This window comes from Argopecten irradians, chromosome 13, assembly GCF_041381155.1.
Source record: "Argopecten irradians isolate NY chromosome 13, Ai_NY, whole genome shotgun sequence".
Lineage (NCBI taxonomy): Eukaryota > Metazoa > Mollusca > Bivalvia > Pectinida > Pectinidae > Argopecten > Argopecten irradians.
This window is the reverse complement of record NC_091146.1, coordinates 26715707-26742567: the sequence shown is the minus strand read 5'-3', so window position 1 is coordinate 26742567 and position 26861 is coordinate 26715707. Positions and strand designations below refer to the sequence as shown.

At 34.7% G+C, this 26861-nt stretch overlaps 3 protein-coding genes and 1 pseudogene across 8 annotated transcripts in view; 2 read left to right on the top strand and 2 right to left on the bottom strand.

Annotated features, from left to right (window-relative positions):
- LOC138305998 (uncharacterized) overlaps positions 1–25739 on the top strand; it is a 343209-nt gene extending 317470 nt beyond the window's left edge. Inside the window, exons 6-15 of the mRNA XM_069246308.1 lie at positions 11515–12009; positions 13023–13073; positions 13226–13468; positions 13614–13732; positions 17074–17423; positions 17604–18486; positions 18592–18619; positions 19043–19351; positions 21646–21950; positions 22241–25739. Coding sequence (XP_069102409.1) covers positions 11515–12009; positions 13023–13073; positions 13226–13468; positions 13614–13732; positions 17074–17423; positions 17604–18486; positions 18592–18619; positions 19043–19351; positions 21646–21950; positions 22241–22264 — 2807 coding nt within the window. The 3' untranslated portion in view covers positions 22265–25739. The remainder of the gene's footprint in view (positions 1–11514; positions 12010–13022; positions 13074–13225; positions 13469–13613; positions 13733–17073; positions 17424–17603; positions 18487–18591; positions 18620–19042; positions 19352–21645; positions 21951–22240) is intronic.
- LOC138306001 (cyclin-dependent kinase 4 inhibitor B-like) overlaps positions 1–26861 on the bottom strand; it is a 637657-nt gene that overhangs the window by 518008 nt on the left and 92788 nt on the right. The gene's annotated exons all lie outside the window — the stretch shown is intronic.
- LOC138306341 (uncharacterized) lies at positions 1712–5174 on the top strand (the record flags this gene model as incomplete). The annotated part of the gene is made up of 4 exons (XM_069246773.1): positions 1712–2211; positions 2524–2679; positions 4068–4191; positions 4559–5174. Coding segments are annotated over 4 exons (1047 nt in total), but the record flags the coding sequence as incomplete, so codon positions are not given.
- LOC138306130 (uncharacterized) lies at positions 6639–9259 on the bottom strand (annotated as a pseudogene).

Here is a 26861-nt window from a genome sequence, read left to right as displayed (position 1 = left end):
AAATGTTTTATTTCTGAGTCACAGGAACTAGCCTACCATCTGTGTGTGGTATCTATCGTTTTGGAGTTCTACTATGATTGTCCGTGCTTGTAGAGCTTGCGAAAGCACGTTAGGTATATACTATTACCGTATACATATATTTTCGATATGTTCAAGCTGTGGCTAGGAAGGGACAGGTTGGGTACTTACATTGTAGATTTCAATCATTTCTTTATCATTAAAAATGCTAAAAATGCTTATGATTTAAAATGTCGGGCAGTAATATACTGTGTTAATTGTCCTAAAGCAACGGAAATTATACCGTTGCAGTACCATAGGTAAAAGTACGTTTCATGTCCCGGAGTCTAAACAACTCAGATCGTCTCCGTACAGTTAATCTGATATAAATGTTATGTAAACCAGAGCAAACGATTCGTCCTAAAGCCGCCATATATCTTTAAGACTGAACCTCTCCAAAAACATCAACATTAGTATGTAACATCTAGAGACTACCCGGATGAAGCTCACGCGAGGGTGACATAACGAGGGCGACATAAGGATTCGGGGTGACATAACAAAATTTCAATCAATGCAGCGCGATTACAGATGAAATGACTATTGTTTCAATCACGTAATACTGTATTGACTATTCAGAAGCACTAATACACGGATGAGGTATAATAAAGTGCCTCATAGTATTATCGAAGGCGAGGGCACTATCCTATCACGAGACAATACTATGAGGCAATTGTGCCCTCTCAAACAGGCCATAATGTGTTTAGTACATTACCCTCACATCAGACCCGTTTTCATGTTATTGTAACAGAAGCACGTCAAACGACACCTTGCAACGCTATCTCCATTTCCACACCACGCTGTTACTTTAAAAGTACAACATATGAATTGTTCCAGAAATATATGTTTCTATAAAACGGGATTCAGCTTCATGAAAATTAAAAAAAAAGATTAATATTGAACATAAGTGAACTGTATTCTGTAGAAAAGCAACATTTGCTTCCATCCCCGCACACAACAGCCTGTCCGCCATTTTGACGTCTTGGTCGAAGCGCAACGTTATAATGATGTCATTCACGTTCAATTTCGCGCCACTTCCCGCTTAGTCGGGCACTAGTGCAAATAGTACCCATGTCTCAAGCAAATCAGAATCCAGCATTCTGTCACGTGATGTACTAATGGCTGTTCTAATCTTGTAGATCAAATCGTCATTGAAAAAAAGGGTTTTCCTGGTCAAACTTAACACTTTTATTGCAGATAACCCCAAACTGAGTTAATAATGTAAGTACAGTCGAGACTGTCCTATGTGACTTTCCAAGGGACCATCACAAAAAAGTCACACAAGACAGGGAGTCACTTAAGGCAGTCCAAGTTCATCCGCTACATCACTGTACAAAAATATGTCTTTAATTGTCTGTAAATTTATTCTACATTATAAATATATCAATTACCTGATTTTTTAAAAAATAAATCAAAAATACTAAAAAAAATATAATAGAACAAAAACGATTTTTTTTCTATCTGGAGGGGGTGTAAATTTGGGTTAACAATCTCATTTTTTGCAATAGACCATTTTCAGGTACATTTGGTCCACATCCGGATCCGTGCTTAGAATTCACTTAGTCACGTGATACCCGACATCACTCATCATTGTTTACATAGAAACAACATGGCGAATGCGGAAGTGTCTACGAAGAAAGTACCAGAATAACCGCGGTTTCTAAAGATTAGAGGTATAACGACAACAAATTTGAAGAAAACACATTTGATATATCTGTGCCAAGCTGTAGAAGATATAAACTTGCCCATAGACCCTGATTGTGCGACATGTAACGGCGACAAATCGTGTACACCTGCAACGTACGGGATACCAGATCCATTTGTTTTAGACAATTATACGTCGGATTTATCCTATATTCCAAACATCAGCTTATATGACGTGTTCAACTATCTTATAAATAAGATATCAACATATGATAAACGTAAACTGAAGGCATACAAGTCGTGTGACGAGTATATACTGTATTTTGATGGCCATGTTCAAGACCTGCAGTTCAGCGAAGTCCGACCTTCCAGCGATGTTTGCGCATTTAGGGCTACAGTCAAGCCGACTCAGAAGGATGTAACTTATTTGTCGAAGTCAGCATACGACGTGTGGATTGTTTGTGGGAAGGATATTGGTGACATCAAGATGGCTTACTGTACTTGCATAGGACGGTAAGAAATTGTATAATGTATATTGTTTGTAATATATAAAATTTAAATCAACAAGTAAGCTTATCCCTGAATTTGAAAAGTGTGAATTTATTGTGACAATGCAGTTAATATTTGGAGGTTTACTATGTTCTTAAACTTATATTATATCATACTGACAATTCCTTAGCATAAAGCTATTTCAGTTCCCCAAATAGGCATTGGAAGACCATTTATTGTAAATGTTCTTGTTTTATCCAAGTAATTTGTGTGCTTGTACCAGCAGTGTATAAACAATACAAGAAATACAATGAAATAATTTTCTTCTGATAACAGAGCTGATGGTGCATGCAGACATATTGGGGCTACACTATATGAAATTGAGGCATTTGAAGTAAAGTCGGTGACAGATGGTGACAACATTTGGGTGAAACGTCCACGACAACATGACTGTCCAGTCCCAATAAAGCAACTGAAGGTTATGAAAGCAAGGTACGTTGACTATCGCTTGATAAGTATCTGGCCCTGCAGGTAGGGCGTTAGAATTTTACCTGCTGCCCCTATTGCATGATCGTAAAAGGCGACTAAATTTAGGATTTTATCTTTTCTCTTCTTCCTAAGACTTTAATCTTTCCTAATGCCTCCCTTGGCACCGCCTCACTTTTGGCCTTGAGTTGAGCGTTCGCCCCTGTGAGGAAGGCTCTGGGTTCTGTCCCCTGGCCGAGACACACCAAAGTCTATAAAAGTGGTAGTTACTGCTCCTGCTTAGCGCTCAGCATACAGGGAGTGGGACGACTGGTTCGCCCGTTGTCAGTATAATGTGACCGGGTGGGGTGTGTCGCTTGGTGTCTTCGGCGGCATGCTTCAGTGATATAGCACTATAAAAAGGGCAACAGTTCCACTATACAAGAAGACACAACATGAATATACCGCAGTCTCCCAAAACACGCACCTTGCACAACATACACGCAACATACCGCATACATGGGAGGCCGTCCTTACATGACCATAGCTGTTAATAGGACGTTAATAAATCAAACAAACAAACAAATGATAAGTATCACAAGTTAACTGAATGTGCAATTATAATTTTACAAGTTTTATGTACAGTGGAACTCGGTTAATACAAACTTGAAGGGACCGAGATACAACTTCGAGTTATCCGAGTGTTCGAATTAAACGAGTTCTCAATTAAGTCTACAGACGATCTCTATACATGGTTTTAGATCTACTTGCAAAATTATAACAATAAAACCGAAATAATGTACTACATTTGCTGATGTATGTAAATTGTTTTAGCTTCATGTTAGTTAAATGAATTGTTTATCAGGTGATTTATAACTTGTTCCATTTTTATATATTACCATTATTCACTTAGTACCAAAATTATTTAAGCTATTCAGAGGAATTCAGCTCAGTTGATAAATATAATTTAATATTTAAAGGGCCACTACCTTTCCGAAACGGCTTTTAATTTTTAAAATAGGAATGTAAAACGAGATCAATAATTTTGTAGAGTCGCAGAAGTTATTAACTATACGTTTACTAGCACACTTATCATCACTTCAGAACTGTTTAATTAGAACAAATAAAACGCTAATTTTCATAACGCGGGTCGTCTTATGTTTCCCGCCGTCATGCTAAATACCGGGCGGTAGTGGACTATCACTGCGCCAGACGGCAAAACAGAGGAATGTCTTTCCACTGTTATCATATATTACGCAGGAAATCTTGCATATGTTTGGTATTGTAACCTCAGCTTAGGCCATCTGATATATTTTCTGCTGTTATTAAAGTTTTTAAGAAACATTTATTTTTTGCTCCGGAAAGGTAGTGGGCCTTTAATAGACTCACTTGATAATACCATATTTTATTGACAGGTATACTAGTACAGCCGATGACTATCAGCAGTCCAGTGCTCAACACTTTGACCCTCGTTGTTTGGACCATAGACAGAGTTACACAGAGACAGAAATCAGTGACATTGCTCAAAGCCTTAGAGAGGTACAAAATAACACAAAATACTTATATTAAAACTGTTTCATTTTTGTTTAATCTTTTAGTGTCATCTGTCCATGATTTAATTGTTCTATCTTTACTAATACACTGCATTCTAAGTTTAACATTAGTTTATGGTATTCTAGTTAGTCTAGTATTATAGAGGATTCTAATGCAAATAAATTAGATTCATACTAAACTACTGAGTGAGAAAACAGCTACAGTTTGTCCAGGCATATGTAATTTGCTAGATATGAATATGCAGTAAATGCAATCAAAATGTCTACTGTGATATTGTGGTTTAATTAATTTATCGATACCACTGTAGTCTTATTTTTATAGATACCTATATCTAGTTTAGTTTCATTTTCAGATTTCCCCAGACATGCAAGTTTTGGAACTTCTAGATGTCAACACACCTAACACTGATGTTCATATGGAGGAACAATGCCACGAATGTCCATCTTTGTTTGTATCAGATATTCTGAGGAATGCCAATACTGAGGAGGAGTTTGTGGAACTGCTCTCATTGACTGAGGAAAACATATCTCATGTTGAAACATGCACATTAACACAATCAGAGAACAAAAACTGGAAAGAACTCCGAAAGGGCAGAATAACTGCATCCAACTTTTCTTAAGTGTGCAAGGCTGTGGATAATGACAAGTGCCCCCCTTCCTTGATGAAGACACTCTTAGGAGACTAAGAGGAATGCTCAGCTCCCCCTCTGCTATGGGGTAAGAAGAAGGAGAACACAGCTATCCAGCTATATATGAGAGTTTGTCGTAAAACTCACATACATGGTCGTTTATCCAGGAAGGGCTTACGGTTACATTCAACCATGCCATATATTGCTTGTTCTGTTGATGGGTTCATTCAGTGCAAATGTCATGGCAGTAAACTCATTGAAGTGAAGTGCCCTTTCACCAGAAGGGAAGATAATCCAAAGGATGTATGTTTACAGAATGGCTGTACTTGCAATGAAAATGGTGAACTTATAGTTACAGAAGATTCTGAATATTATCATCAGATCCAAGGCCAAATGGGAATTTATAACTTGCAATGTTCTGACCTTATCTTGTATACTAAAAAGGGAATTTGTGTGGCTCATGCCAGTTTTGACAAGGAATTTTTTCATAGAATGCTCAGCAAACTCGATCAATTCTTCAGAAATCATGTTTTCAAATCATTGTTTGAATCTAAACAGTAATTACATGCATCTACTTGGACTGGCCACCAGTCTCTAAGAATATTGAAAAACATCACTAAAATTTGGTTTGATTATTTTTGTCTCTATACTACACATCTGATTCTAGAATTCAAATTAGGGGAGATAATCTAGTGAAGAACTCTGCTGAGAAAGTCTTATCAATAAACTTAGGGTCTTGTGGCCAGTCTAGCATCTACTGAACTGTTCTATGATACAGGAGTTAACTGTTAAAGGATATTGATCAGTATTTATTGAACAATCTATATGTCATGGTGCTATTACATTTACTATAATTATTAAATTGATTAATTTTCATAAATGATAACACAAACATTCAGATATATCCTCATTCAATAGTTTTTTTTAATAAAGAGAATGTTCACAAGTAGGTACAATGTGCAGGCTGTGGCCTTGGTTTGTTGTTACATTGTAGAATGATGAATGTCTTATCATTAGATCTGAGTCATCTGACAAAAAACTGTCACATTATCAATTAAATACATCAAGTCAAATACTTTGCTAATATTGTTACAGTTTCAAAACAATTGCAGTTTTGGCTTTTGAGTAATGATCTAAAGCCATTGACACTTGAAATGATATGATCTTATTATGTACCATATTCTTTTATTTTTTTTTATATATATTGTAGTATGTTAAACTTGTTATGAACTTGATCTGTTGAAAATATTTTATTGTTACACTCATTGCACCTCTATGAGTGAATAAAACAATCTTGATAATCTTCAAAACTTGGTATTTTATTTGACCTCTTAGAAAACCAACTTTCTTTTGCGGATACTAAATTTTGTGATTTCAATTTCAAAACAAGTTAACAAAGATTAACAATCATGGATTTGAAAAAAATAATTAATATTCTATCAATATAAAAGATGTAGATGTTAATTTGTGGATATAAAACTTGCGAACTTAAATTGCATAAGAAAGAAAATTGGTTTACAGTATACCACTTGGCATTTCTGTTCATATTCTCAAACAAGTTAAAAAAAATTTCCACAACAAATACATAAAACTTCATTTATCACGTAACTGGCCCGTTAGCCATATTTAAATAAAAGAAATGTGATAAATAGAATCTTACACTCCTGATTTCAGACTAGGTAATATGATATTTATCAAACTCGTAAATAATTTGATATGCCACTCACCTAAAGGCTCTTGGCATATCAAATTATTAAACTAATTTGATAAATTTCATATTACATAGCCAATCATGTATGATCCTCTATTTAACTAATTGTTTATCAAGATTGCACAGCATTGCACACACTTTAACTATTTGAGTGTACAAAGGTTTCATGCTAAGTGCAATAACACCCTGCAAAATTGCAAAGTTTTTCAATCGGCCAATGGCTCTCTCAACATGGATGCGAGCTCGTGCAATGCGTCTGGTTTTAGTTGTGGCATTACTGCACATTTGTTTTCCCATTGAGAAAGGTGGAATATTTAAAGTTGCACCTTTTAATGCCAATTCTCCACGAATTAAAAAAACACGATCTGCCATGATGTCGTCACCAAACTCAATATTGTTTAAAAACCCAGAGTCTTGTACAATTCTCTTATCCGAGATACTGCCAGTAAATAAGTCAGATATAAAGATAAAGGAACCCTTAGGACTTACACCCACAAGACACTTAAAAGTGTTGTGATGCTTATAGTTGGAGTAAGTTATTCTTTGAGCAGATGGGAGACTTGGCCTTTGTACAAAAAAATCACTTCAGTCTATTATACATCTGGTCTTTTTGAAATACTTAAAGCATTTGGACATGTTCTCTCTGACGTGTTCCCTTGTTGGCCACCTTATCAAGAAACTCAAATCAACGTACATTAAGCTAAGCCATGTGGTAAATATGCGGCAAACGGAACTCTCTGAAATACCAAACATGTTTCCGAGAGACTTAGTATCAAATCCTCTTCTGAGTCGCAAAAGGGTAAGGGTGAATTCCTCCTGAAGCAAAAGTGTCCGTTTTGGTCCTCTCTTTGGAGTCTGAAAATTAAGGTCAAATTATTGTAATGACTATATTGTAAAACGGGTAACTGGTATCTGTGGATCATGACTACTGTATTTCATTTATTATTGTAACTGCAGTGCACATTATTTTATGTAATTATAATTACTGGTTTTTTTCTGGACCTCTGGGTTACTAGTCTGATGGTCAACTGAACCATATAAAGAGACATTCTCTCTATCCGGGCGATATATTGTGGCTAGTATTGACAGGGTTACATTATGTACAATATATACTTTACACACACAGATAACTTCATCATCAAACTTTCACAAGCATCTAGTATAATTAGTGATCTATAAACATGTACTGTATAAATATACAGTGTAATGTAGACTGTAATTACCATTGAATCATGGGGCTCACTGGTATCAGCACTGTTCCAATACACCATCGAAGAAGCCTTTGACTTCAGAATATTAAAGAAGGTGATAAAGATTGCCAGTGTTATACCTGCAATAAACAAACTTTCTGTTAATTTTCATACACTGGGATATTTTAAAAAGAAGTGAAATAAATACATTACAAATGAGAGGGCGTTGATAACAAAAGAAAATTATGAAATATCATACTGGTAGGTATATGCCAAATTTAATTCATACAGAATGACTAACATATATATTTTACTAGTACTCACCTGTGTAAAACTTGCATGACCTGTCATCTTTGAATACATCATCCATTAGGAGCTTACGTTTCATGTTTCCTGTGTCATGGAAGTGTTTATCCTCATAGCAAGACATGTCTTCCAAGCTGATATTTGTCTGGGTTGAAACAGTGGCCATTTGCTTTTGTTTACAATATGCATGGTCATCATCTGTGAAATAATATACAGTGCTGTATATGATATCGAACAATATGTGGAAAGGATATTTTATTTGTATATATTTACATGTATATGTGTGTGTGTGTGTGTATTGTAACAGTAATTTTAAAAGATCCAGTGAAAATTACATACAAATGTAATTTCAGAATACATGTTTCTGATTATCCATACTCATAGATCCAAATACATAATTTTACCTCTACCAGAAACATACAGTATACACGTACATCATGTATACACTTTAAGGTTTCAGTGATACAATGGACATTGAACTTCTCAATCTGAAATAAAACCACAAGCCCAAGAGGCACATGTACACGATACAATATGTTTCTGCTAGTTACAGTCTATAACTCTAAACTGACTACAAATGTATATATATACAGAAGTGCAGTGTATAATACCAGGATATTGTACCTTCTTGTAGAATGTTGTCGTCTGACTCTGATATTAGGTCGATGGTCTCTGATTTCTGTGGCGCATCATCGTCTGCCGCAATGGTCACATAGTCGGCAGGTGCAGGAACCGGCTCGTTTAGAATGCTTTGCTCGTTTATAATTGTGCCCTTATCTGATTTACTAGTACATGTAGTATACAGTTCTCTTCTGACTGGAGGTTTCCTAGCACTAACAACTCTTCCACGCGCATCCGCACGCACAGGGTACGGATGGACATCTGTCGGGCGATCATCTACAAAATGTTTACTACAAACATATGCATGTTTGTTTACATTGGCAACAGTGAACGACTTTCTCCCACACGCTTGCACCCATATCTTTGTGTCATGTAACCTCGTTTTTTGCTTCGTGACAGGCCAACATTCTACATCTTTCATATACTCTTTGTTCTTATACCGAGTGTCGCTGTTGCAAGTGCCCCAGGCACAACGTTTCACCATGTTTGTTTTGGAATTTCACCGCTTGTCAATGTCGGGTCTCACGTGACATAGTCGCTTACGCGCTTGAGAAATTGCTTATATCATTGAAAATATGAAAAACGACTATTAAAAAAAAAATATTTGTGTGTCATGGTTTTTCAGGCTTGAAAAAAAAAATACAAAAATCACACTTGTCCGAAAACAACCATTGCAAAACAATTGCAGATGTTGTGTAAATTAAAAAACATTACTACTGTACAGTAGAGGTAACATTTTAAAACCTGGGCTTTATTTTGCTGAATTTTACAAATCTACTGTACACTGCTACCAAATGGCGGCCATTACAAAAGCCCAAGTCGTGTGCATTTGTTTTTACAAGACTTTCTGGTGTAATGAGAAACGCTTGTCACATAAGACAGGGAGTCGTTGAAAACAGACCCATTATATAGCAAAATACGTTGGGAGGTGTCAAGTAAGGTCACATAAGACAGGGAGTCGCTACATACAGGGGGTCGCTCAGACAGTCTATATGATCTATATAACTGCCAGAGCTTTTCAGACAATCGTTTCATAATGTGCGATGCGTTATTGTGCATTATGAAGATTGTTTGCAAAGCTCTCTCTGATTTCTATATTGGTTTATATAGATGCCAGAGCTTTGCACACAATCGTTTCATAATGCGCAATCGCGCAATATGAAGATTGTATACAAAGCTTTGACATATATATAGACCATGAATTCCATAGGAAACACTATTTAATTACTACAATTACTAATAACACTGTACAAAAGTCAAATGAAAATGTAGATCACAACTTGGCTTAATGGTCTAACTGTATGTATTAATTTCACTGCACTGTGAGTGTTATAATTACTATAACTACACAGGCGGGATGACCAGTTTTCAATTAAAAAATAGCACATTGTATACCACTAAACACAGTCGCAGTATGTTTTATTTCTATGCTTTTTCCCTTTCCTCTGGTAGAGACACACCACAGTCAATAAAAGTGGTATTTCTGATCCTGCTTAGCGCTCAGCATAAAGTGGAAAAAGGGCAAGATTCCAACTATACAAGAAGACACAACATGAATATACCGAAATCACATACTACAAACCACATACATGGGAGGCCGTCCATACATGACCCTGGTTGTTAATGGGAGGTAAATTAACAAAACAAATAAACATCTGTTGCACAAATGTTAACTCACGTACGTACCTCGCATGATACGAATGGATTCGAATCGGCCCCAGAAATTTCAACGAAAATCATGAAACATCTGCCTTTAGTTCGCAAAACAAGCATATCAAACATGACATTGATCTATGAAACCAAAACAAACTCGAACGGCCAGTGTTATTAAATTTTGAACTTTCAATTAACAGTCATCGGACTTATCCAGACGATGACGATTGGAATCGTGCGAAAACGATGGCCAATCGTCGTTCTATTCACCATTTTTTCTAGAAATTTTGCCAAGTGATCAGCTCACGCATTTTGGTTTTATTTTGTTTTTATGCTACTTCATAAAAAGGCATATATAAATGATATAAATGTTCCTGATTCCCCTTTAGGATCACAACAGCTACAATGTAACAGTCAATAAAATGGTAGTTTCTGATCCTGCTTAGCGCTCAGCATAAAGTGGAGTGAGACAGCTGATTTGCCCGTTTCCAGTAAAATGTTATCGGGTGGTGCGACATGCGTAAGTGATATAGCACTATAAAAATATGCCGAAGTCACATAATACAAACCACATACATGGGAGGCCGTCCATACATGACCTGGTTGTTAATGGGACGTTAATTAATAAAACAAACAAACAACTGTTGCACAAATGTTAACTCACTTTGTACGTACCCTGCATGATACGAATTGATTCCAATGGGCCCCAAAAAATTCAACGAAAATAATTGTTTTGTTGGTGCTTAACGAATAAAGAAACATCAGCCTTAAACTCGCAAAACAAGCAGATCAAACATGACATTAATCTATCAAACCAAAACAAACTCAAACGGCCAGTGTTATTAAATTTTGAACATTAAATTAACAGTCATCGGACTTATCCAGACCATGACGATTGGAATCGTGCGAAAACGGTGGCCAATCGTCGTTCTATTCACCATTGTTTATAAAAAAATTGCCAATTTACGCATTTTTTGTTTTTATTATGTTTTATGCTACTCCATGAAAGTCATATATAAACGATATAAATGTTTCTGATTCCCCTTTAGGATCACAATAGCTACAATGTATATAGGACATGGTATCACCCACCCACTGTTGGAATCAATAATGTGCATGCTACTCTTATTTTTCACACAGCACATTTCAACTTCGCAGTGAAAAAATAGTTTAATTTTGATCAATTATATCTTGATTAGAACAAATACGTCAGGAACAGGAATACGCTGAAGGAATAAAGAAGACTGTTGAGAAACCTTGTCATATAACTATTACTGTGGTGGGACATAAGGGAGTCGGTAAATCATGTTTAGTCAAACAACTCAAAAAAGAAAGCATTCCACAAGGCGGACCAGGCTCAACTGATACAGCTGATTTTTACGTAAATTATATCGCCTACAACCCCGACACAGGGTTCAGAAAAACACTTGACAAACATGGAGAAATGGAAACTGGTCGTCATCGACTGCGGCATATCATCCATCGATATCAAAAAGGGGAAGTGACAGAGGATGAGGCGCTAGAATCAGTTCAGTTCACCATTAACATGCCAGACATTCATAATACAAAACTAAAGGCTGCCGATGGAAAACAAACAAATGAACCAGATCAAGGCCGGAAAGAAGAAAAGGCTCATTCAAGCTCGGAAGCATCTGCTGTACTTGTACCGTCCTTGAAGAGAGCCGCAACGAAAGGTAAGATTATTATTTATAATTCAAATTATAATGCATTAACAGTTCCAACAGAAATCCGACGTATTCAACGATATGTTAATGTAGCATCCTTGTTATACGATTTCTGCAGTGATTTCGTTGGTCCCTAGAGTTTAATTATCATAAATAGTGTTTTGCTGTAATATAAATGGAACATACCTGCTTTCCGAAGTGCTATGTTACAAAATCTTGAATTCTCGGTTAACACTTCAATGATATAAATATAAAACAATTTATCACATAATCCGCCTGATATACAGTGATGTCGCCCGTGCAATATTTTTGCGAATGTCACCAGTGCAATATGACCTGGAGCGATAAAATGACGTCAGGAAAAATGACGTGACGTCAGGATTACGAGGACGGTGGGACAAAATGGCGGCCTGTGCTGGATTTCGGAATACATTTTGACGTAATTTGTTTTTTATGTAGGTATTTGTAGTTATGTAATAAAAAGTATCTTAATGATGCTCCACCGCCGACAGAGCATAAACAATATTCATTAATTTAACAATGATTGGTGTTTAATTATATATATGACTAATTAGCACAAACAAATAATATGAAATAATTCATTTTGTATTAGTGCAAACGCAATCAATACTTCATTTCATATAGGACATAGTACCACGGGATATTTTTAATATTTTTGTCTTGATATAAAATAAGAAGCTCGACTTTTCAATGGTGGTAATGGTATAAAATAAATTACTTTTGAAACTGAAGAAAAATACTAATTCGTCTGCTCCTGTTTTTTGATAGCGAAAAAAAATGCCATTTGTCAGCAGTGTTCATTTTATATAAGATTTTATGAAACTCGCCTCGAAGTTTTAATTTTTGCTTGCTAAGGCTCGCAAAAATAAAAACTTCTTAAACTCGTTTCATAAAATCTCACATGAATGAACACTCATGTAATATCCTATATATATGATACTCCGATACACGAATTTGAAGACTTGATTTGAAGAAAACCATTTTTTTTTTACATTTTTTAGCTGAGGACCCTCCAAAATTACAAGTTAACCAGGAACCATCGCAAGTGGAAAGTAAGTGGCATCAATCCTTGTGCCTTTTGAATAATGTATAGAGTATATGTCATATTAATACGTTTCATACATCAATGATATTTTTCAATGCGTCATTTGGATAGTATCTATGGTTGTTTACCGTATACAAGTGTGGTCCATTTAAACTACAGGAGTAGAGAAAAAGAAAAACGTAGACGTTTCCCGGGAACAGAAGGACGTTATAGAGGAGATTATGCACACAGAGATCTCAGAGAATGATGAAAGCGTGAAAGGTTTTATAACAATATACGACTTTGGCGGTGAAGAAGTCTTCTACAACACGGTTCATAGTTACATGTCAAGTAACATGGTGTTTGTTGTCGTGTTCGACGTACAGATGTGTACAGATCCAGAAAGATCCGCAGCAGGATACGGTAATTATACGGATGGATTATTAAAGATAGTCACATCTATTTGTTATTCAATTACATAAGTAATTTACAGTTTCAATATTGATCGTCGGTTTCTTTTGAAATATTTGTATAAAAATGCATAGCACCTTTATATAACTGTTGACAGAAATAACGGAGCAATGGCTCAAGAACATAGCTACCTACGCTATTGACATCTCTGCAGTCGATGTCAGAACTCCACCTGTGATCCTCGTCGGGTCCCACCTCGACCAAGTGTCGTCTGATGTAAGGAAATTGATTATACATGCTCAATAAGTACAATAGTGTATGTTTACGTTATCTTCCGACCAGAAGGATCATAGTGATTTGGGCGTCGTCGTCCATCGTCGGTAATTTATTCCCTATCTACATTTTCTCTAGTTCCACCAGATTTAGCTAAAAGGACCTCTTTCATGAACAAAGGCAATTTGCCCACGAACCAATTTTATCAAAACTAAATGTTATATTAACAACATCAATGCGAACCCTTGAAATACATTTTAAAAATTCAAAAGGTCCCAAAGGCCTGTGCTGTGACCAAATTAAAGTTTGCCAGTACAGGTGTATGACAAGGTTCCCTTTTTTATCTTAAAAGGTATTAAAATCATGTTTTATGTCGTCAAACTGTATAATGTTCTCAAGAGTATAAATATTTACATATAATGATCACAAATATGTAGGCAAAATGTAACAAATAAAATGTTGGCTACATTTTTAAGACAGAAAATATAAAAATGTTTAGTGTTATTTTCGGCCATAATAACAAAGGTGATTAATCCACTTCCAGTTTGAGTGCACCAAAAATATTTTCTAAACAATTGGCTCATTACCTGAAGTAGATATTGTGAACATTTCAGGCAAGGTCTATTTTTTAGCAATATTATACCATGGTCGCACCACGGCACTTTTCAATCATAAGATTGAGAAAACAAAGAAAGTAAATTCTTTATCTTATTTAATGCTCTTTAGTTACATTAAATATAAAGTAAAATTTTATAACTATATATTGTAGAATAATCAAAATCAAAATATTTAATTACAATTATAAAGTATTTCAGAATTTTAGGGCATTATCATTAACTTTTCAAGCTAGATGATGACTAAGATTTTTTTCAGTTTAAAAACTAACAGCATCTTTCATGATTAATGAAACTGTCAAAAGGTTTTGAGGTCCACATTTTTATTTTTGATAAATAGATTTGTGTATCATAAGCACATCATACTATTAATCAAAATGTATTAAGGTTTATCATTTCATGTATTAAACTTTGATTTTATAAGGAATTTGGTTATCACAATATGAATTATTTATGTAGGGGGAATCAAATGAATGACACATAGCTAGGATAACATACAGTTTATGTAAAAAAAAAGCATCTAAATGATTTCTAGTTCTATCAAACACTCTCATTTTCTGTTTAATTGTTTCTCCATTATCTCCGTACGATTAATGCCATATCCGCCAATTAACATTTATAGAGATGTTTATGCCCATAAGGATTATTTCAGAATTACTAATGAAATTTATATAATTCTAAGGCCAAAGTCAGTTAATATAGTATGGAATTTGTAATAGACGGTTTCATGTACATGTACTGTGATCAAAGCATTTCTTTTGTGTCAAATACTCGGTAAAGCTATTTAATTTTCTAATTATCAAATAATACATGGAATTCAAATATGATTATAGACAATAAAGATTTAATCAAGTTTTGATGATCTATTTAAAGATAACGTGTATTTTCATTATTAAAAAGGCTACATTCAGTTATTTATTTTGCAAAATAAAAGAAATATATGACTTTTGATATGTCTAAAATAATGCATAAGTGAGTTGCCCTACCAAATTAAACATAAAATCTAAACCAATACAATATGTTAAAGTGATGAGTTTTACAATTGTTAGCCTGAATCAACATGAATGTTAATATATCTGAAGTGTTAGCCCTGCAAATAATTGAACTACTGTAGGTTTATAACAAATGACCCATGTAACCTGGTAACTCTTCACTCTCAAAACCAAACAGTTACACATAATCCTATTTTAATCACTCTCTTCACTGTAAATATGCTTTATAAATACAAAATAAATCATTAGAACAGGACATGTTAGTGAAGCTACTTTAAATCAAAACAGTTTATTATGGTTTTAAAACACCCAGATGGTTTGTAATTTTGATTAAAAATGGTTATGTAAAACTTTATTTTTCTTCAAAGTATCACTAAATAAATCAATATGAAATCATATCAAGCGTTAAAGATGAGTATTGGGTTATAAATTAATGTTGACACCTTTAGATTCCTGATTAATGATCAAAAATAAGCACATTTATATCATTATGTAACGTATTAAAAATAGACCTTGTCATATTATAACCTTTAAACGACAAATTTACCGGTCCACGATTTTTCTGAAATGTTCACAATATTAACTTCAGGTAATAACCCAACTTTTTAGAAATGTTTTTTCGGTGCAGTCAAACTGGAAATGGGTGAATCACCGTTGTTAATAATTGACATGGCCGAAAATAATACCAAAAACTTCGACATTTTCTGTCTTAAAAATGTACCCGAAATTGTATTTGTTACATTTTGCCTACATATTTGTGATCATAATATGTAAATATTTATACTCTTGAAAACATAACACAGTTTGACGACATAAAACATGATTTTGATACAATTATGGATAAAAAAGGGAACCCTGTCATACACCTCTACTGGCCAACTTTAATTTGGCCACAGCACAGGCCCCTGGGGCCCTTTGAATTTTTTTTAACATTTTTAACATTTAGTTTTAATAAAATTGGTTCGTGAGCAAATTTCCATTGTTCGTGAAAGAGGTCTTTTGCCTGATAATGACATAGTTAAGATCAAGTGTTGTTATTTTCCAGGTCGTTTTAAAGTCTAAGACGGCAGTTACGGCTGCTGTATTGAAAACACATTGTCTTGTTATTTTTAATTTTGCCTTGTCGAAAATCCAAAACGGCCTCCATCTTCAAAGCACAATTTGAACTCCCTTACCATTAGTATTTATTTGAAAATGTTCGGGTTGTCAGATGGACCTCTTGTTATAGTTTACAGGCTATTTATCACAATGATGTGTTACAGGCCATTCACACATATAACATATGAAACATACCTCACTATGTATCGGAGTTATTTGTTAGAAATATGTATGTTTGGATTTTTGTCAAGATTAACGAAATTATCCAGTTAATCTACATTTGTATAACGCAACTTTTACCATTTCGATCAGACTCGTATTACAAAAATATAAACAGTTGTGTTTGCGTGATCTCGCTTTCATATTACTACTGTAAATTGGATCATAATATCCAAACATTAATCATATGTCAATGTATAGATAATGATTTTATGACAAAAAGTGAACATGCGCAGTGAAAGCTTAATTCTACAAAAGCGATTCATAACACAGCATACTCTTGTTATACCTGGAGGGGCGATCAAGACATATTATCAGCCCTTGTTTAATCACCTTGTTTAGTTATAACAGTGGACATAAATAATGAAAAAACATGGAAAGACTTGATTTATTGAAATTACCATATATATTTTACTCGTAGAAAGAAGAGCAAGACGCAACATTTGCTCATGTTCTTCAAACTCTCTACGACAATCCAACTCTGCAAGAAATCATGGTGAATCACGTCCAAGATGCGTTCCCTATCGCTAATCTAGACGATTCTACGATTAACCAAGACATGTACGAAGTAATGTGGCAGAAGGTACTTGATATAGCCCATCTTCAATCCCGGTGGAAGAAACCTGTTGCTGCGAGGTGGACAGCTCTCCAGCATGAGCTGGTACGGCTTAAACATCAGGGAGTTATCGTTTTGACACACGGGGAACTGCTTGACGTTAACAGGAATTTGCCAGTGCCACTTAAAGAAGACGAAATCAAGGATTTCCTCCAGTAAGTATTTTGTAATGTCATTTTTGGTTCTTTTTGGCAATAAAAGAGCCGCTCTTTTTCCCGTAGATTTAAATGAGTTTATATTTGTGAGGTTATGTTGTTTTGGACAAAATCAAAATAATGTACATGCTTGTCTTCATTGTTCTTTTCTATTATTTCTTAATATTTCTATATTATCAGATATCTGAAGCTAAACGGATCGTTCCATTGCTATGACGTCCATGGGGATAGCCCGTTTGCCATCCTCCAAGCCCAATGGACTATAGACGCGTTTAAGAAGGTGATTACGGATCCAAAATTCACAGCCAACCTCCCTAAGATACTGAGACCTCAGTGGGTACAGTATGAGAAGTCTGGTATCCTTCCTGTCAGATTACTGATGCAACTTTGGAATGAAGAAAGGTTTCATGAACATAAAGAAATCCTTTGCATCGTAATGGAAACTCTCAACCTCTTGGCGAAACCACTTTCTGATGATCCAAATGATATTGGTTACTACATAGTACCATGTATGCTGAAAACCGCAAATCCCGAGGTGCTTCGACCCTTACTGGAAGATCCCAATACCGTCACCACAGTCACTCTATGTCTCAAATTCAACAACCCATTCATTCCGCAGGCTGTATGGGACAAACTCATTGCATCATGCATTCACAGATTTGAACGTCTCAATGAACAAGGGCATGATGGCTTAAAGTTTGTTCAACGTGGATTTGCTTGTCTGGCAGTGAACGGACTATGGAACATGGCTATCAACTGCAGAGAAAATGCAATGAAGGTCATTATGTTTACAAAGGATGTACAGGTAAACGCCAAGGGAGCCGGGATAAGCTTATTCTGCATTCTAGAAAATCTTTTACAGCGGGTCCTTGATCAAAATCAGCAGAGTCATCTGAAGTATCAATTGTACCTACACAACGACTACCGGTTCACTTCCAATGACAAGATGGTAAAAATAGACGAACTGAAACAGTTTGAACGCCTTGAATGCATTGGACCAAATGGTTGTGAATGGATAAACAGAGATGATATATACGTCTGGTTCGAAGACCCGTCACAAGAGGTGTGTGTACTTTATTTTATCACATATATGTGCCAATGATTGTGAATTTGTAAGTTAAATGACAAATTTGTAATAGTAATGACCATGCGCTATTTATTTTTGTAGGACAACCAGACAGCGAGGTTATCTGAAGGTGAGTCAATTAATCAGTAAAACTTCTATTTAAAATTTATTTCTATACAATTCTGTTTGTAAACACAAAGTGCATTTTCCAAGACCTGTTGTGACTTAAAAATGTCAACATGGAATTGATATCAAATGATAATTTAGTTGGATTAAAGCTTACACTTAACTTTTGGCAAGTCATAATGAATATCCTAATTTGTTCTCCCTCGAACTCAGAAGCAGATACAAAATTGTGAGCATATTTAAAATATATCCGTAAATGTGAATACTGCTGATTAACGTATGGAAATATAACTCTGAATCAAACTGTTGTCTTATGATGCAGTATTGTTTTGGAACAACGCGAATTGTCTTACTGTATCAAAATGACATCTTACAAAGTATTAAAAGTATTAAGCATTGTCTGTGAATTTGTTGAAATTCATTACAGAGATGACGCACGGATTGCCTGACAGGAAGTTATCTTGCAAGGAAATTGGTAGGGTTTCCAAATACATCGGCAGTGGGTATCAGACTTTCTTTGTCGGCCTTGGCTGTCCTAGTGAACTACTTCAACAGGAGATGGAAGAACATCGACATCTCGCTTTTAGATCTCGGATTACAAAGGTTTTCCTTCAACTGTCTACTATGAAGGTAAATACCAAGTTCAGGACAGTAGCCGCTGAAATGTTACAAAATGGAATGGACCCAGGAAAGCTCATCGGAATACTTGATTGCAAGGATGATTGTGTCTTTAAAGGTAGAGATGTCTAATGAACAAATAGGCCAATAATTAACTGATCAGGACATGTGGCTCTTAAGGTTTTCACCTTTCATCTCTCTTTGCCCGCCAAAAAAGTCTAAAAATAAAAAAAAATATAAATTATCAAAGGAGGGGTATTGCTTTGGGCCGTTTTACGGCCATTCAGTGATATTTTCAGCGCTCATGGTAATTTCGGAGGTCAAAAGGTGAAAATTCACATTTGCATTGTTTAAGTCCTAATTAAATAAATATTAGTATAGATATAACCTTTTTATACAGGTTTTGTCTGTAATTATTGGGTTTGTGAAGTTCAGTTAAGAAAACTGATGAAAAATCGAAAAAGTAGGTCACAGTGACCTAGTTTTTTCTATTCTATTTAAGCATTAACAACTTTAAGGTTTTTGCTGAAAAACAGGCTTTTGATTTGTTGATATATAGAAATTGATATTTCAAACTGCATAAGGATTTTGACGTGATCTGCTTAAGATGATGACATCCTAGGGTCAAATTGGCTAGGTCACGTGCATAAATTAGGTCAAATTCAATGAATGGTATCATCTGTCCATTGAGCTTATCCTGGTTTTCCATTTTTAAACCATTATTTATAAATTATTCCGACTTGTTTCACGAATTTACGTTCAAGCAACGCCTTCCTTGAGGTAGGATGTAAGAAATATGCCTGCTGCCCCACTGCATGATTGTGAAAGGAGACTAAATTTGCCATCTTAATTTGACGGTAATTAAGATGAAAATATTTTATTTTTTCAACCATTTCAAAGCTTTAGAGTAATGTTTAGCACTTGATTTGTATTTTGTCATGATCTGCTTTAGATTATTACATCATAGGGAAAAGAATTCTGGGTCATGTGTATAAATTAGGTCGCATTCAATGAATGTTATTGTCTGTCAAATATGTTCCGGATTTTCCATGTTTAGATATATAGCAAGTTTTTAAGCTATTTAAGTTTGTTGTAAGAGAACAACTTAAGCATCACATTTATTGCAAGTAAGATATTAGGATTTGTGCCTGCTGCCTCATTAAATAATCAGAAAAAGCGACTAAATCTGGGATATCAATTATAGAGGCTACCTAGATCAATATATATTGGATTTCTGTCGCAAATATCACAGAGAAAGTTTCTTTCCCGGGGAAACTTTCCTGTTACTACAAACCATTTAATAATAATAAGATAACACTTTCTTATGCTAAACACTAGATGTTAAATACTTACATTGTTTGCTAAAGCCACTAGATAAAGTTTCCATATCTAGTCACCTTTTACGATTATGCAATGGAGCAACAGGCACAATTCTAACACAATGCTTGCAATTCATGTGTTGCTTGAGATTATCTCATAAAACAAACCAAATCTAAACAAATAAAACACTTGTTTTATATATAGAAAATCAAGAAGATACATAATTGACAATATACCTTTGATTATAACCTAATTCACCCCGTCACAAAATTCTTGTGACCCTAATCAACCAATGCCATTGTCTTAACCAGATCATTACAGAATTAAATAAAGCTCTAAACGTCACCCTGAAAATATGTTATGGTTGAAAATGTAAACTGTTTTCCTCTAGTTAACCATGGAATTAATAATCCAAATTTAGTCGACTTTCACAGTCATGCAGTGGGGCAGCAGGCATACTACTAACACCTTACCTCAGATAAAGCGTTGCTTGAAATTAAGCTCATAACAAGTCTAAATTTAAAACCACGCTTTAAACAGTGGAAAACAGCATAAGCTTAATGGACAGATGGTACCATCCATTGAATATGACCTTATGTATGCACGTGACCGAACCAATGTGACCTAGGATGAAATCATCTTAAGCAAGTCATGTCAATATCCTAATGCAGTACTAAACATCAATTTAGTGCTATCAAATCCTAGTTTTCAGCAAAAAAATTGTTTAATGCTTAAATAAAATACATGATTAACTAGGTCACTGTGACCTACTTTTTAATTTTTCACCAGTTTTCTGAACTGAACTTCAAAAACCCATTAAAATAATTATATTTATTTAAATATATATCTAATTAATTAGGACTTACAATAAAAATGTGAATTTTCACCCTTTGGCCTTTGGACTCTATATTCCGAATAACAATTGACCCTAATATATTATGCAAATTATTTTCTTATCACCAAGTGGCCGTAAAACGGCCCAAAGTGATACCCCTCCTTTATTTCCTTCAAAAACTCGCAAAAAATTACATATGGAATGTTGAGAAAAGTCAGCAACTTTTAATATACTCCAGATTACTCTTTCATTTTCAGACGAGCGATTACCCGAGACATGGCTACAGGAACTACTCTCTGTAAATGATGTCCCAGTCATCGCGAGGTATATAGGTGTTAAAACCTACTTCAACATGTTCCTTGAGCTTGGTTTCAAGCCAGATGATGTAGACAACTTCGATGACCAGTATAGAAACAGACCGACTCATGACAAGATAAAAGCTTTGCTGGAAACGTTTATTTGCGAGATTCAGCCTCCGCCAACGAGGAGCACGATTTTACTGGCGATGCAGGAATGTAACATGGACACGGAGTCTCTTATTACAGCATTTATCGCCACAAAAGTATCGTATCACCATAGCTCTCCGCTATTTGTAATAACTATGAACCTATCAGGGGTATTTCCCGGGTTCTGTGTCGCTAAATGGAATTAATAAACTTGTTCAAATATCAAATTGTTATCCTCACATATTGTTTCAAATTAGGAAGCACAAAGTGCGTTTTATGTTTACGATTTTATGTGATTTCAAATAAACGTATTTTTGGTATAATAAAACAAAATATCTTAATATTGGTTTAACATAGTTTTCAGCCTCGAAATCAGCTACTGATAGCGTGTTCTTATGTTTTATAGGGAAAGAGTCAAGAGCTACAGTAACAAGTATATGACAATATCCTCTCATGCGTGTGACATCGGATGTCGAAGACAGATGGTGCGTCTGTTATTATGGAAAATGGTACTTGTCATCTAAGCATGAATTGTGGATAGATATAGAACGCGTTATTATGAAGGAGCAGTGTTAAATCGATGTCATGTAATGAAAACAGTGATTCGTCCTAGACTGTCTGCATTACCGTCACAATAACGACTGGCATATAACAACAACTGTGCTGTAACAAGGACACTTTCTAGTGATAAAAAAGAGTCAACGTGCCTGGTTTGGAGGTTTTACTTGTTTGAATAGATTCGGCACACTACAAACAAAAGTCATTTTGATCACCTACCCGTTCTTTGAAATTAAAATTAAGAAGACATTGAAGAAATTGAGATTAAATCCATTTCTGACATTGTTTTCGGATTATTTTTTTTATCGATGCCAATGCAGGGTAAATAACTAATACAGTCAAAGAAGTGTTAAAAGACAGGGCTTATATCAATTAGTTCTACGTTGGCCGATATTAATCTGAAGCAAATGATCAATCTGACTTTGTAAAATAATTGTTAGTTATTCGTTAGAGCACAGTGTGACACATAATTGATTTAGTCATTTTTCATTGATTTCTCAAACGTTGTTTTATGTACAAATTTCATCCTGATATCGAGACCGTTTCTGTCTCTGTGATGTTTTTATACGTTGTATATAGATTTTAATGTAGTTACAATTTAACGCGTAACTTTGCTTGCAGAGACACAAAGTGATACATAGATTTGTAATCAATTAGCTTCCTCAATGCCTTGTGAAAAGTAATCCTGATTGATTTGCCTGTCAAACCAAAGGGTATGGTACATTGCATAAGTTAACTAGGAATATGGAGTAATCAACAAGCTATGTATACAGTGTTACCTTGGCGTCTGTTGTGATAACTTCAATGAGTTACTAATCGTTGTAGGACCTACAAACAGATCGTTTTCAAAATACTTTAAATTATGTAATATTGTAGCAAGTTTCTGGCAAGCGGGAAAAGACACATCAATGCTAGTGAAATAGTTTACCATGTTAGTACTGATAACGTTGTACGATAGTCACCAGGATTTTCGCAGCATGAGTAGATCTATTATTTAATACTTTACATTACGACGTAAGAGGGTATCAATTGTATATAAAAACTGTCGTGTTGCCTTTTTAACGATGCTTAATTGTCATGTCGTAAGAAGATTTCTGATTTTTTTTTAAGAATTTGTTATTGTTTTTTTAACGCTATGATATATAATGTTTCATTATAGCATTTGTGTATCTATATGCTTTTTGCAAGTTGATAGGACAAATCTTACTATATTTTCAATATAGCTTAACATGCATTGTCATAAATTGTAACCATGGAATAGAAGATTTGTTTTACCAGCAATTGTCAATATGCATTTCAATTTGCCACAATACCTATTTATATGTGTCTACAAAAAATATTCTGTTACATAACAGGAGTTCTACAAACCAACTGTCTTATGTGTCTAGAAACAGGAACTTACTCTGTTACATAACAGGAGTTCTATATACCAACAGTTTCTTTATGTAATACATTTCTCGATATAACCCTCAAAACTATTTTGCGATGAATAGATTTCCCGCATTGAAACAATTAATTGAAATCCCTATTTGTTTTCGATTTCCATATCAATAACCGGAGATGAATATTTGCGAAATTACTCGGATCATAAAATTCAAGACAGTTGGTTTTCGGTATGTTATATGTTTTCAAAAAATTTCACGTTTTTTCGTGTTTTTGAGTTTTTTCTTTGTGTGCGTGTTATTGTATACATATATTGATTTATGATGCATCACAAAACATTAATTGTAAAACATGGCTACCATTTTTATCTGATCATTAAGCGTCAAAATACGGAAAGTAAGCACTCTGTTAAGGCAAATAGATGGTGAATGTATACTAACAGTTGATAACTTATTATCTCCCTTTACCCACTGTATTGTTCCATATTGTCACGATAGGCCAAATTGACTTATAATTGAGATAGTTTGTCACAGATAATGAAGTTCACAGATATTTTTACTTTGCTATTTGACATTCCGTTCAAATGAATTACCATATACTCAAAATCGTAGTGCCAGTATATTTCAATATCTTACCCTAAAAAATCAACGAAATAGTCTACCGTGTATGATGGACTTCGCCCTTTTTAGGGCAAAACAGCCTAGATACTGTTATTTACCATATACCTGTATGTTGTTTTCTTTTTTTTTTTCTTAAAGGTTTGATAAATTCCATTAAAACCCGGGGCCAAATTTCGCCATTTTTATGATAACAAGTGATAATTTGGTTATCATGAAATTAGATGAGCGGGAAAGTATCAGTAAGAAATAAAGATAATCTTCATAACAATATTCAAAAAATAAAATTTTCATTCCACATCGGTTGTCAGACCTTTTTTCCAGTACGGTTCTTAGAAAGGGCGACAATTTTATGTAAAGGTATCAAAGAGTTTAACTTGATAGAAACTGATTAAATGTTGTTTCTTGTGAATAATTTCACACAATGTTGAAAGAGTGGTCTATTTAATAATCATCTGACATCGCATGGACATTTATTTGATATATTTTATATCTACACTTAAATCGTCTTTATTAACAAAAACGGCGAAATATGTACACCTTACGGAAAATGAAATTCGAAGATATTGTAACCTTATTCATACAAAAAATATAGTATCCATACTTTTGTAACTAATTATTTTTGTAAGAATATGAGGAACCCATCATCTGGACTGTTAATTGTATCTCTTATAAAAACAATTAAAATTTACTCTAGAAAAAAACAAGTAAAAAACGGCGAAATATGGACACCGACTTTTTCGTTCTCTGATTGGACAATAATGCGACGTTATTCGAAGTCAGATTTTTACAGTTTGCCTTTTCTTAAGTTTAAACTACAAAAATTACCCGGGACTCTATACTGACTCCATCTTAGGTTGGGATGGGAATATTTCATTTAAGATACGGCTACCATATTTTGAGAAATTCACTGTGACAATAAAGATACAAGATCTGAGGTATTTTTCGTAATCGTCATATTTACAGTTTCTATATTTTTACCATCCTGTTGACGGAGTTATAGCAATATATAAAGGGTCTTTAATCCGCTGTGTGCTCTGTTAATAAGTATGTATATTGTGTGTGAGTATGATTCATGAGAATGATATGATGCGGTCAGATATACCGTTTTTAATTTATCAATAATTTTGTATTTTTTTTTCACATTTAAAACACAATGTACTTAAATGCCATAAAATGACAATGTGCCTTAACAAGAATGCTATTATGATGTATGTCAACAGTATATCGGCGATGGACCTGAATTGGTGCTATTGTCGGATATTTTTTTATATAAAGCCAAGGCAAGCATAATGCAATATCATAATAACTAATGTAAATATTAAATAGAACAAAACGTAAATGCAAGTACTTTGTCTTTTATCATTTCGTTTGTAGAATCATAATTCCCTACCATCTACATATGATACGCATAGTAAAAACATCTGGTCTCCATGACATATGATGACTCGATGTTTCCGAAACACCAAGGAATATAATAATTCATTTGATAACACAAACTGGCTGTATCCTATAGCACAATCCTTGTATGACATAAGGTGTAAAACAATAACCACTCTAAAATATCTGATAACACCAGCGAGCTGTATCCTATGACACCATCTCCGTATGCTTTCGGTATGAAACTAATTATCTTTTTTATATCTCTATCTTGAAGTATAATAAGAAACTTGGGTTTGGGGTTTTAGTTTAATATCCCATTAACAACCGGGGTCATATAAGGACGTGTAAGGTTTGTTGGGGAACGGAAGCCAGAGTACCCGAAGGAAAACCACCGACCAGCGGTTAGTACTTGGCAACCGCCCCACCTGGTATTGGAACTCATGTTGCAGAGATGGAGGGCTTGTGGTAATATGTCAAGACATCTTATGTCATCTAACCACTCGCCCCCCGCGGCCCCTAAAATAAGAAGCTCAAACTTTTCAATGGTGGTAATGGTGTAAAGTAAAATTTGTAACTGAAGAAAAATATTAGTTGGTCTGCTCCTGTTTTTGACAGGGAAAAATACCATTCATCAGCGACTGAGCAATTGTAATAGCCAGAAATACCTAAGCATAGCCTTTCGTCCATTCGGTGTTACGTGCTTGGATTGCAATTGTTTTGCATAAATGTTAAACATAAGCGAAATCTACCATTCTGCATACTTTTATGTGTCTCGGTCGAGAGCTTTCCTCACAGTGCAAACTTTCAACTAAGAGTCAAATGTGAGGCTGTACCAAGGGAGGCATTAGGAAAGAAAACGTTAAAACTAATTGAAAATATCAGATCCCTTTAATCACCTTCAAGGAGCATGCATATGGTGACCGCAGGTACAATTTCCGACGCCATGATAATCTGAACAGTCCTCAGTAACAATGGGCGAAGTTGAGATATCATCACACTTATTTATCTATTTCAATGCTAGACAGTTTTTGGAATTGTGTATGTATTTGTTATTTCTTGTACAGTATTATCATATAAACTATAAAA